The 12,927-nt window shown below is 44.9% G+C and overlaps 1 protein-coding gene across 1 annotated transcript; it reads left to right on the top strand.

The window, feature by feature from the left end:
- Nucleotides 1–9: 9 nt before the first annotated feature.
- On the top strand, nt 10–10,805 carry LOC124017132 (gastrula zinc finger protein XlCGF57.1-like; the record flags this gene model as incomplete). Its single annotated transcript, XM_046332526.1, has 6 exons — nt 10–15; nt 97–331; nt 1,663–1,872; nt 1,957–2,172; nt 2,343–3,219; nt 10,699–10,805. Coding segments are annotated over exons 1-6 (1,651 nt in total), but the record flags the coding sequence as incomplete, so codon positions are not given.
- Between the last annotated feature and the right edge of the window lie 2,122 nt (nt 10,806–12,927).

The raw sequence follows: 12,927 nt of genomic DNA on the forward strand, positions 1-12,927 counted from the left end.
ACAGTTACCATGGGTGTAAGTCTACTGAATGTGTACTTGCTGTTCTTGCTTCTGTCTCGATGTGTTCTAAACCCTGTGACGTGGTCATTGAAGCAGGAGAGAGCGCCACCTCGGACCCAGACAGCCCAGGGGATCCCGAACAGGCAGAAGCCGTACCCGGACCCTAAAAGACTGTACCTCTGCTCAGAGTGTGGCAAGAGGTTCACCACAGCGCCTTTACTAAAGTCTCACATGAAGTCTCACAGTGGGGAGATACACCACCAGTGCTCTGTCTGTGGGAAGTGTTTCCTGCTGTTCCAGGACCTCAAGATACACCAGGAGATCCACAAAGGTGAGAGAGACACCAGCAGATACACAAAGGTGAGAGAGAGACACCGGGCGATCCACAAAGGTGAGAGAGACACCGGGAGATACACAAAGGTGAGAGAGAGACACCAGGAGATACACAAAGGTGAGAGAGAGACACCGGGAGATCCACAAAGGTGAGAGAGAGACACCGGGAGATCCACAAAGGTGAGAGAGAGACACCGGGAGATCCACAAAGGTGAGAGAGACACCGGGAGATACACAAAGGTGAGAGAGAGACACCAGGAGATACACAAAGGTGAGAGAGAGACACCAGGAGATACACAAAGGTGAGAGAGACACCGGGAGATCCACAAAGGTGAGAGAGAGACACCAGGAGATACACAAAGGTGAGAGAGAGACACCGGGAGATACACAAAGGTGAGAGAGAGACACCGGGAGATACACAAAGGTGAGAGAGAGACACCGGAAGATACACAAAGGTGAGAGAGAGACACCGGGAGATACACAAAGGTGAGAGAGAGACACCGGGAGATCCACAAAGGTGAGAGAGAGACACCGGGAGATCCACAAAGGTGAGAAAGAGACTCCGGGAGATACACAAAGGTGAGAGAGAGAGACTCCAGGAGATACACAAAGGTGAGAGAGAGAGACACAAGGGTGAGAGAGAGACACCGGGAGATACAAGGGTGAGAGAGAGACGCCGGGAGATACACAAAGGTGAGAGAGAGAGATACAAGGGTGAGAGAGAGACGCCGGGAGATACACAAAGGTGAGAGAGAGAGACACAAGGGTGAGAGAGATACACAAAGGTGAGAGAGAGAGACACAAGGGTGAGAGAGAGACACTGGGAGATACAAAGGTGAGAGAGATACACAAAGGTGAGAGAGACGCAAACACACTGATTCACTGTAGCAAAATGTTTTGCAATGGAAAGGGAAACATTTTTGTGCAAAAATTCTATTGGACAAATTCAGGTAGGTTCCTTCTCCATTTTGTTCTGTTTGCTTCCATTTTTGTTCCTAGTGAATACACCCCTGAAGTCTATGCTCACACACTTGGGTCATATTCATTAGGAACCAAACAGAAACAAATGGGCCCAAAGTGGGAGGGACTATCCAATAATAATACACTTGTTTTCCGTTTGCAAAACATTTTGCAGCAGTACTTTGCAGTAATGAACAAGGACCCTGAGATCTCTGCTGGAACACAGGTGACTTGAAGAAACATAAACATATCCACACCAGTGCTTCTTTCCATAAATTAGCTGGGTATTTATATGTGTATCAGTCTGTAATAAACTGTCATTTAATTGATAGTGCAGCATTTTAACCCCTGTAAATGTTGTCATTGAAGGGGGCAACAACTCTGACGCAGACAGTCCAGGGGAAGCAGATCCGGAGAGACCGTTCCCCTGCTCTGTGTGTGGTAAGAGGTTCACCGCAGCCTTCAGGCTTAAGGCACACATGAAGATCCACAGCGGAGAGAAACCCCACCAGTGCTCCGTCTGTGGCAAGGCCTTCCTTCGACCCTACGACCTTAAAAGACACCTGGTGACCCATAAAGGTGAGAGGAACACCAGGTTGGAGTTGCGCTATCCTTATCATTTTCCTCCTGTGTTAAACCCTTCTAATGGTGTCATTGAAACAGGAGAGGGCACCAGCTCTGACCCTGACAGTCCAGGGGATCCTGACCAGGAGTTGAAGCCATATTTCTGCTCCCAGTGCGGTAAGAGGTTCACTGCAGCCAGCAGCCTGAAGACACACACAATGACGCACAGTGGAAAGAAACCCCACCAGTGCTCCGTCTGTGGGAAGTGTTTCCTGCGATACCAGGACCTGAAGAGACACCAGGTGATCCACAAAGGTAAGAGAGACCCACACACCGGAGTCATGTTTACTAGGAAACCACACTGAAGCAAACAGGCAGAAACAAGGATGGTCTACCAGATCTTTTCCAGTAAGAAACGCTTTGTTTCTGCTACGGTGCACCAATTAATTTATCCTCTCTGTCTTGTAATGTTGTCATTGAAACAGGAGAGGGCACCAGCACAGGAAAACCCCACCAGTGCTCTGTCTGCGAGGAGAGTTTCTTGAAGCTCGACGACTTGAACATCCACGTGACGATCCACACAGGAGAGAAGACCAAGCACATCTGCCAACCATGTGGGAAGACCTTCACTCTGCTGCAGGACCTAAAGACTCACCAGCGCACCCATACGGGAGAGAAACCGTACCACTGCTCCAAGTGCCCAGAGAGCTTTGGCAACCTGTTGGAGTACAGGGAGCACAAGCAGACACACAATAACAAGAAACCGTACCTTTGTGACCAATGCGGCCAGACGTTCACCCACTTCTACACCCTCAAGACCCACCGGTCAATCCACACAGGGGAGAACCTCCTCCACTGCTCCTACTGTGGGAGGGGCTTCACTCAGAAAACCTCCTTGGCGACCCACATACTGATCCACACCAAGGAAAAACCGCACCAGTGCTCTGTGTGTGGCCAACGTTTTGCCAGAAGCGAAAGCCTGAAGAAACACAAGAGGATACACATGGCAGAGGTCCGCCATCACATGTGCGAGTGCGGGAAGAGTTTCCCTGACATGAAGAGGTTGGAGGTGCACGCGAGAATGCACTACAAGAGCCTGGAAAAGAAGTACTGCTGCTCATACTGCGGGAGAATGTTCCTACGGGACGGGGATCTAAAGAGTCACCAGAGAACACACACCGGAGAGAAACCCTTTGTCTGCGCCATATGCGGGAAAAGTTTTGCCCAATCGGGGAACTTGAGAGTGCATCAGATCAAGCACACTAAAGAGAGACCGTACCCTTGTACTGTCTGTGATAAGGGGTTCACCACCTCTGGGAGTCTGAAGGTGCACATGAGGAGGTTTCATACAGGGGAGAAGCCGTACGTCTGTAGCCTGTGTGGGAAAGGGTTCATTGTACCCAAAGCACTAAAGACACACCAACAGAAACATATGAAAGAGACTACCGTCTAGTTTGACGGGAGATAGGAAAAGGAAAAGACTGTCTTTCTGTGATTCCTCGCTCCACTCTCCTCTCAACTGTAATAGAAGAGAAGTTCCGAGGTCCCTCCTCTCTGACTTTATTCTCCATTTTGAGGAGGAGACGAAGAGAAAGAGGAATCGGGGAATGATGAATTGAGATATAGCCGAGCCTGCTGCTGGTTTTACCTGCTGCTCCCATTGAGGACATGTTTTTTTCAAAATAAAAGTCCCCCCCTACATGCATCCATGTAATTGTACTCTAAATGTGCCATTAGACATCACTCACCATGACTGAATGGCTAGTGGTTAGTTTAGTGATACTCTACAGAAACTCTGAAGTTTTATCACCAAACTAACCACTAGCTATTCAGTCTGTAAGATACAACCTCAATAAAGTTTCTGTAGAGTATCTTAATGTCCGATATGAATTGACAGGATGATATGATTATGTATGGCATGATATGACACAATATGCATTATGACAATAATACATTTAAACCTGACATGAGGTCTCTACTCACCATGACTGGTACCTATTGACATGATGTCTCTACTCACCATCACTGGTATCTATTGACATGATGTCTCTACTCACCATGACTGGTATCTATTGACATGATGGCTCTACTCACCATGACTGGTATCTATTGACATGATGGCTCTACTCACCATGACTGGTATCTATTGACATGATGTCTCTACTCACCATGACTGGTACATGATGTCTACTCACCATGACATGATGTCTCTACTCACCATGACTGGTACCTATTGACATGTCTCTACTGGTACCTATTGACATGATGTCTCTATGACTGGTACCTTGACATGATGTCTCTACTCACCATGACTGGTACCTATTGACATGATGTCTCTACTCACTGGTACATGACTGATGTCTCTACCTATTGACATGATGTCTCTACTCACCATGACTGGTACCTATTGACATGATGTCTCTACTCACCATGACTGGTATATTGACATGATGTCTCTCTACTCACCATGACTGGTACCTATTGACATGATGTCTCTCTACTCACCATGACTGGTACCTATTGACATGATGTCTCTACTCACCATGACTGGTACCTATTGACATGACATGATGTCTCTACTCACCATGACTGGTACCTATTGACATGATGTCTCTACTCACCATGACTGGTACCTATTGACATGATGTCTCTCTCTACTCACCATGACTGGTACCTATTGACATGATGTCTCTACTCACCATGACTGGTACCTATTGACATGATGTCTCTACTCACCATGACTGGTACCTATTGACATGATGTCTCTACTCACCATGACTGGTACCTATTGACATGATATCTCTCTCTAATCACCATGACTGGTACCTATTGACATGATGTCTCTACTCACCATGACTGGTACCTATTGACATGATATCTCTCTCTAATCACCATGACTGGTACCTATTGACATGATGTCTCTACTCACCATGACTGGTACCTATTGACATGATATCTCTCTCTAATCACCATGACTGGTACCTATTGACATGATGTCTCTACTCACTGGTACATGACTGGTACCTATTGACATGATGTCTCTCTCTACTCACCATGACTGGTACCTATTGACATGATGTCTCTACTCACCATGACTGGTACCTATTGACATGATATCTCTCTCTAATCACCATGACTGGTACCTATTGACATGATGTCTCTACTCACCATGACTGGTACCTATTGACATGATGTCTCTACTCACCATCACTGGTACCTATTGACATGATGTCTCTACTCACCATGACTGGTACCTATTGATTGACATGATGTCTCTACTCACCATGACTGGTACCTATTGACATGATGTCTCTACTCACCATGACTGGTACCTATTGACATGATGTCTCTCTCTGACTCACCATGACTGGTACCTATGACATGATGTCTCTACTCACCATGACTGGTATATTGACATGATGTCTCTACTCACCATGACTGGTACCTATTGACATGATGTCTCTACTCACCATGACTGGCACCTATTGACATGATGTCTCTACTCACCATGACTGGTACCTATTGACATGATGTCTACTCACCATGACTGGTACCTATTGACATGATGTCTCTACTCACCATGACTGGTACCTATTGACATGATGTCTCTACTCACCATGACTGGTACCTATTGACATGATGTCTCTACTCACCATGACTGGTACCTATTGACATGATGTCTCTCTACTCACCATGACTGGTACCTATTGACATGATGTCTCTACTCACCATGACTGGTACCTATTGACATGATGTCTCTACTCACCATGACTGGTACCTATTGACATGATGTCTCTACTCACCATGACTGGTACCTATTGACATGATGTCTCTACTCACCATGACTGGTACCTATTGACATGATGTCTCTACTCACCATGACTGGTACCTATTGACATGATGTCTCTACTCACCATGACTGGTACCTATTGACATGTCTCTACTCACCATGACTGGTACCTATTGACATGATGTCTCTACTCACCATGACTGGTACCTATTGACATGATGTCTCTACTCACCATGACTGGTACCTATTGACATGATGTCTCTACTCACCATGACTGGTACCTATTGACATGATGTCTCTACTCTCATGATGTCTCTACTCACCATGACTGGTACCTATTGACATGATGTCTCTACTCACCATGACTGGTACCTATTGACATGATGTCTCTCTACTCACCATGACTGGTACCTATTGACATGATGTCTCTACTCCACTCACCATGACTGGTACCTATTGACATGAGGTCTCTCTCTACTCACCATGACTGGTACCTATTGACATGATGTCTCTACTCACCATGACTGGTACCTATTGACATGATGTCTCTACTCACCATGACTGGTACCTATGATGACATGACTGTCTCTACTCACCATGACTGGTACCTATTGACATGATGTCTCTACTCACCATGACTGGTACCTATTGACATGATGTCTCTCTCCACTCACCATGACTGGTACCTATTGACATGAGGTCTCTCTCTACACACCATGACTGGTACCTATTGACATGATGTCTCTACTCACCATGACTGGTACCTATTGGCATGATGTCTCTACTCACCATGACTGGTACCTATTGACATGATGTCTCTACTCACCATGACTGGTACCTATTGACATGATGTCTCTACTCACCATGACTGGTACCTATTGACATGATGTCTCTCTCTACTCACCATGACTGGTACCTATTGACATGATGTCTCTACTCACCATGACTGGTACCTATTGACATGATGTCTCTACTCACCATGACTGCTACCTATTGACATGATGTCTCTACTCACCATGACTGGTACCTATTGACATGATGTCTCTACTCACCATGACTGGTACCTATTGACATGATGTCTCTACTCACCATGACTGCTACCTATTGACATGATGTCTCTACTCACCATGACTGGTACCTATTGACATGATGTCTCTACTCACCATGACTGGTACCTATTGACATGATGTCTCTACTCACCATGACTGGTACCTATTGACATGTCTGCCCCCTTGACCTTTTCCATGTTACAGCCTCATTCTAAAAAAAATGTTTTTATCAATCTACACACAATACCCCACAATACCCCATTTTTTTGTAGATTTTTTTTTTTAGCAAATGTATAAAAAAATAAAACTGATGACATTTACATAAGTATTCAGACCCTTTACTCAGTACTTTGTTGAAACACCTTTGGCAGCGATTACAGCCTCGAGTCTTCTTGGGTTTGACGGTACAAGTTAGGCACATCTGTATTTGGGGAGTTTCTCCCATTCTTCTCTGCAGATCCTCTCAAACTCTGCCAAGTTGGATGGGGAGCGTCGCTGCACAGCTATTTTCAGGTCTCTCCAGAGATGTTTGATCGGGTTCCAGACCGAGCGCTAGGCCACTCATGGACATTCAGAGACTTGTCCCGAAGGCACTCCTGCGTTGTCTTGGCTGTGTGCTTTAGGGTCATTGTCCTGTTGAAAGGTGAACCTTCACCCCAGTCTGAGGGCCTGAGCGTTCTGGAGCAGGTTTTCGTCAAGTATCTCTCTGTACTTTGCTTTGTTCATCTTTCCCTCGATCCTGACTAGTCTCCCTGTTGCTGAAAAACATCCCCACACCATGATGCTGCCACCACCACACTTCACCATAGGGGGTCGTACCATGTTTCCTCCAGACGTGACGCTTGGCATTCAGGGAATCTTGTTTCTCATGGTCAGAGTCCTTTAAGAGACTTTTGGCAAACTCCAAGCGGGCTGTCATGTGCCTTTTACTGAGGAGTGGCTTCTGTCTGGACACTACCATAAAGGCCTGATTGGTGGAGTGCTGCAAAGATTGTTGTAATTCTGGAAGGTTCTCCCATCCCTACAGAGGAACTCTGTCAAAGTGACCATTGGGTTCTTGGTTACCTCCCTGACCAAGGCCCTTCTCCCTGATTGCTCAGTTTAGCCAGGCGGCCAGCTCTAGGAAGAGTCTTGGTGGTTCCAAACTTCTTCAATTTAAGAATGATGGAGGCCACTGTGTTCTTGGGGACCTTCAATGCTGCAGAAATGTTTTGGTACCCTTCCCCTGATCTGTGCCTCGACACAATCCTGTCTTGGTGCTCTACGGACAATTCCTTCAACCTCTGGTTTTTGCCCTGACATGCACTGTCAACTGTGGGACCTTATTTTCACAGGTGTGTGCGTTTCCAAATCATGTCCAATCAATTGAATTTACCACAGGTGGACTCCAAGTTGTAGAAATATCAAGGATGATTAATGGAAACAGGATGCACCTGAGCTCACTTTCATGTCCCAATGCAAAGGGTCTGAATACTTATGTAAATAAGTTATTTCTGTTATTTATTTTTTATAAATGTGCTTAAATGTAAAAAAAAAAAAAGAATGAAAAAAAGGGCTTTGTGTTTAGATGGTTTCTTCTCAATCTATTCCATTTTAGAATAATTCACCGTAGCTATCATCACCTATGTAGCCAGCTATCTACCTTGACATTGCTGACAAGGTGATTTTTTTTTATATCACAATCTTAAAAATGAGAATTATACCCAGTGTGTAATATTTTTTTGTACCTGTTCTGGAGACATTGTTGCAAAAAATGTAATTGAATCATTTTCAATCTTATCATGTCTCAAACATCCCGACTCTGTTGGGTTGTCACTAGTTGCCACAAAGTCTCAGCAGGGACTAACAATGAGAGCTGGGGATTCTGGGATATTGTGTTCTAATCTATAAAATACTACTTTGCCAGAAGGGTCTCCAAAATCACATGTACACACAGTAATGCATAGAGGACTAAGGGACAGAGGAGGGCTTAACACTTTTTTGGTTACTACATTATTCCATATGTGTTATTTCATAGTTTTGATGTCTTCACTATTATTCTACAATGTAGAACATAGTAAAGTAAAAAATAAAGAAAAACCCTTTGAATGTGTTGTGTCCAAACGTGTGACTGGTTCTGTATGTGAGAGAGAAGGTGTTTGGGGACTGTGGGATTCTTTCATCAGTTTGTCTCGTTAGACAGGTCAGAGTGTGTTTGAAGTTGTTGAGTGGTATGGAGGTTTTTTTGGCAATACACTGTAGACGTGATTCAAAGTAGAGAGACCCACAGTAGCTACTGTAATTTAGTACTGGCAGTGTCTGCTGTGGCAGGTACAAGTTACCTGAAAAATATCTAATATCTCTCAATGTTCTAATCTCAAAGTGCACCAAATCCATGCATTTACAGTTGAAGTCGGAAGTTTATACACCTTAGCCAATTACATTTAAAGTTTTTCACAATTCCTGACATTCCCTGTTGTTGGTCAGTTAGGATCACCACTTTATTTTAAGAATGTGAAATGCCAAAATAATTATAGAGAGAATGATTTCTTTCTTTCATCACATTCCCAGTGGGTCATGAGTTTACATACACTCAATTAGTATTTGGTAGCATTGCCTTTAAGTTGTTTAACTCGGGTAGCCTTCCACAAGCTTCCCACAATAAGTTGGTGAATTTTGGCCCATTCCTCCTAACAGAGCTGGTGTAACTGAGTCAGGTTTGTAGGCCTCCTTGCTCACACACTCTTTTTCAGTTCTGCCCACACATGTTCTATAGGATTGAGGTCAGGGCTTTGTGATGGCCAATCCAATACCTTGACTTTGTTGTCCTTAAGCCATTTTGTCACAACTTTGGAAGTATGCTTGGGGTCACTGTCCATTTGAAATACATCCACAAGTACACCTCCAATTGACTCAAATTATGTCAATTAGCCTATCAGAAGCTTCAAAAGCCATGACATTTTCTGGAATTTTCCAAAGGCACAGTCAACTTAGTGTATGTAAACTTCTGACCCACTGGAATTGATACAATGAATTATAAGTGAAATAATCTATCTGTAAACAATTGTTGGAAAAATTACTTGTGTCTTACACAAAGTAGATGTCCTAACCAACTTTCCAAAACTATAGGTTTGTCATAAAGACATTTGTGGTGTGGTTGTTGAAAAACGAGATTTAATGGCTCCAACCTAAGTGTATGTAAACTTCTGACTTCAACTGTATGTAAACTTGTAGAAAATCATGGCCAAATAGTGGCTAGGCATTCAGGGTACGTGCACAGGGGACCTGACCTCCAGGGGGCCTGACCTCCAGGGGGCCTGACCTCCAGGGGGCCTGACCTCCAGGGGGCCTGACCTCCAGGGGACCTGACCTCCAGGGGGCCTGACCTCCAGTGGGCCTGACCTCCAGGGGGCCTGACCTCCAGGGGGCCTGACCTCCAGGGGGCCTGACCTCCAGGGGGCCCCAATTGATTTTGTTAATCACACTCACAGATATCATTAAAGGTGCAATATGTGGAAATCTCTCAGCCATTTTCTGGTTGCTGAAATTCAAATAGTTTGCCTAATAGTTGACCAAATCTCGGGTTAGGACCCCCCCCCAAAAGGCTAGATCCGGACCTGCTGTCTCCTGTCCCATGGCCAACAGATAGTTTCTCAGGCCTTCCATTTTGAGTTCGGAAAAATATGGACTGAATTTTGCTTTTGTTGATGAGCTACTACATAGTCCGAGGCTGTAGAGAACACAAGCCAAAGCCATTGTCCTCACATAATGGATTGTATAGCAGACTAGATTTACATCCTTCTGTAGCTCAGTTGGTAGAGCATGGCGCTTGTAACGCCAGGGTAGTGGGTTCGATCCCCGGGACCACCCATACGTAGAATGTATGCACACATGACTGTAAGTCGCTTTGGATAAAAGCGTCTGCTAAATGGCATATATATTATATTACATAAAGCACTTTGAGAAATTGTACCAGAGTTAACTCCCATCAGCAACACGATTGTGTTATTTTCTATCCACAAGGTGCTGTCACAAGCATGACTGTTGCTATGGGAAGGCTGAGAATCTGGGTTGTCAGACCAAGACGGACAAGTACCAGTGGACCTGTGAGAACAAGATGTCCAACTGCGGTACAAACTACACATCCCCATAATTCAACACTGTATTTCTGTATGAACTACACATCCCCATAATTCAACACTGTATTTCTGTATGAACTACACATCCCCATAATTCAACACTGTATTTCTGTATGAACTACACATCCCCATAATTCAACACTGTATTTCTGTATGAACTACACATCCCCATAATTCAACACTGTATTTCTGTATGAACTACACATCCCCATAATTCAACACTGTATTTCTGTATGAACTACACATCCCCATAATTCAACACTGTATTTCTGTATGAACTACACATCACCATAATTCAACAATGTATTTCTGTATGAACTACACATCCCATAATGCAACAGTGATACAGTGAGTTAAGTGAAATAATCTGTAAACAATTGTTGGAAAAATTACTTGTGTCCTGCACAAAGTAGATGTCCTAACTGACTTGCCAAATCTATAGTTTGTTAACAAGAAATTTGTGGAGTGGTTGAACAACGAGTTTTAATGACTCCAACCTAAGTGTATGTAAACTTCTGACTTCAACTGTAGCTGTTAATGTTTATTTTTTGGGGGTGGGGGAGGATGCCCACAACCCCCCCCCTACTGGTTGTGGTCTAAGCCCCCACTGTTTTAAAATCCTAGAAATACCATTGTTGGTCAACAGCTTATTTGGCATGCGAAAAGAGCAAAAAATCAAATCTATTCTGAATAAATGTTGGATTGCATCATTTCACACCTAACCCTACACTCGTTAAAAACCCACCACCCTACTCCACTAAATCTATGTAGTCGTACTTCAGGCCAACAGCCTGAAAGGACAGGACACCATCTTCTCAACTCTACACGCTGTCTCTCTTCTCGTTCAACCAAATACTTCTCTGCAGCTGCCACCACAACCTCTATTTTCTGTGACTTATATTCCATCCCTTCAGTGAAGTTGATAACTATTGCTATGAACGCTAAAAAGACAATCTTACTGAAGCATACATCACTCCTCGGCCTATCGCTCTGTTCTGGTACAGATCTACTACTAACACCACTCCCCTCAGGATCCCTCCCTCTGTTCTGGTACAGATCTACTACTAACACCACTCCCCTCAGGATCCCTCCCTCTGTTCTGGTACAGATCTACGACTAACACCACTCCTCTCAGGATCCCTCCCTCTGTTCTGGTACAGATCTACGACTAACACCACTCCTCTCAGGATCCCTCCCTCTGTTCTGGTACAGATCTACTACTAACACCCCTCCTCTCAGGATCCCTCCTCTGTTCTGGTACAGATCTACTACAACACCCCCCTCTCAGATCTACTACTAACACCACTCCTCTCAGGATCCCTCCCTCTGTTCTGGTACAGATCTACTACACACCACCCCTCTCAGGATCCCTCCCTCTGTTCTGGTACAGATCTACTACACACCACCCCTCTCAGGATCCCTCCCTCTGTTCTGGTACAGATCTACTACTAACACCACTCCTCTCAGGATCCCTCCCTCTGTTCTGGTACAGATCTACTACACACCACCCCTCTCAGGATCCCTCCCTCTGTTCTGGTACAGATCTACTACTCACACCACCCCTCTCAGGATCCCTCCCTCTGTTCTGGTACAGATCTACTACTAACACCACTCTCAGGATCCCTCCCTCTGTTCTGGTACAGATCTACTACTAACACCACTCCTCTCAGGATCCCTCCCTCTGTTCTGGTACAGATCTACTACTAACACCACTCCCTCAGGATCCCTCCCTCTGTTCTGGTACAGATCTACTACTAACACCACTCTCAGGATCCCTCCCTCTGTTCTGGTACAGATCTACTACTAACACCACTCCCTCAGGATCCCTCCCTCTGTTCTGGTACAGATCTACTACTAACACCACTCTCAGGATCCCTCCCTCTGTTCTGGTACAGATCTACTACTAACACCACTCCCCTCAGGATCCCTCCCTCTGTTCTGGTACAGATCTACTACTAACACCACTCCCCTCAGGATCCCTCCCTCTGTTCTGGTACAGATCTACTACTAACACCACTCCCCTCAGGATCCCTCCCTCTGTTCTGGTACAGATCTACTACTAACACCACTCCTCTCAGGATCCCTCCCTCTGTTCTGGTACAGATCTACTACT

This window comes from Oncorhynchus gorbuscha, unplaced genomic scaffold (genome assembly GCF_021184085.1).
Source record: "Oncorhynchus gorbuscha isolate QuinsamMale2020 ecotype Even-year unplaced genomic scaffold, OgorEven_v1.0 Un_scaffold_1642, whole genome shotgun sequence".
Classification (NCBI taxonomy): Eukaryota; Metazoa; Chordata; class Actinopteri; order Salmoniformes; family Salmonidae; genus Oncorhynchus; species Oncorhynchus gorbuscha.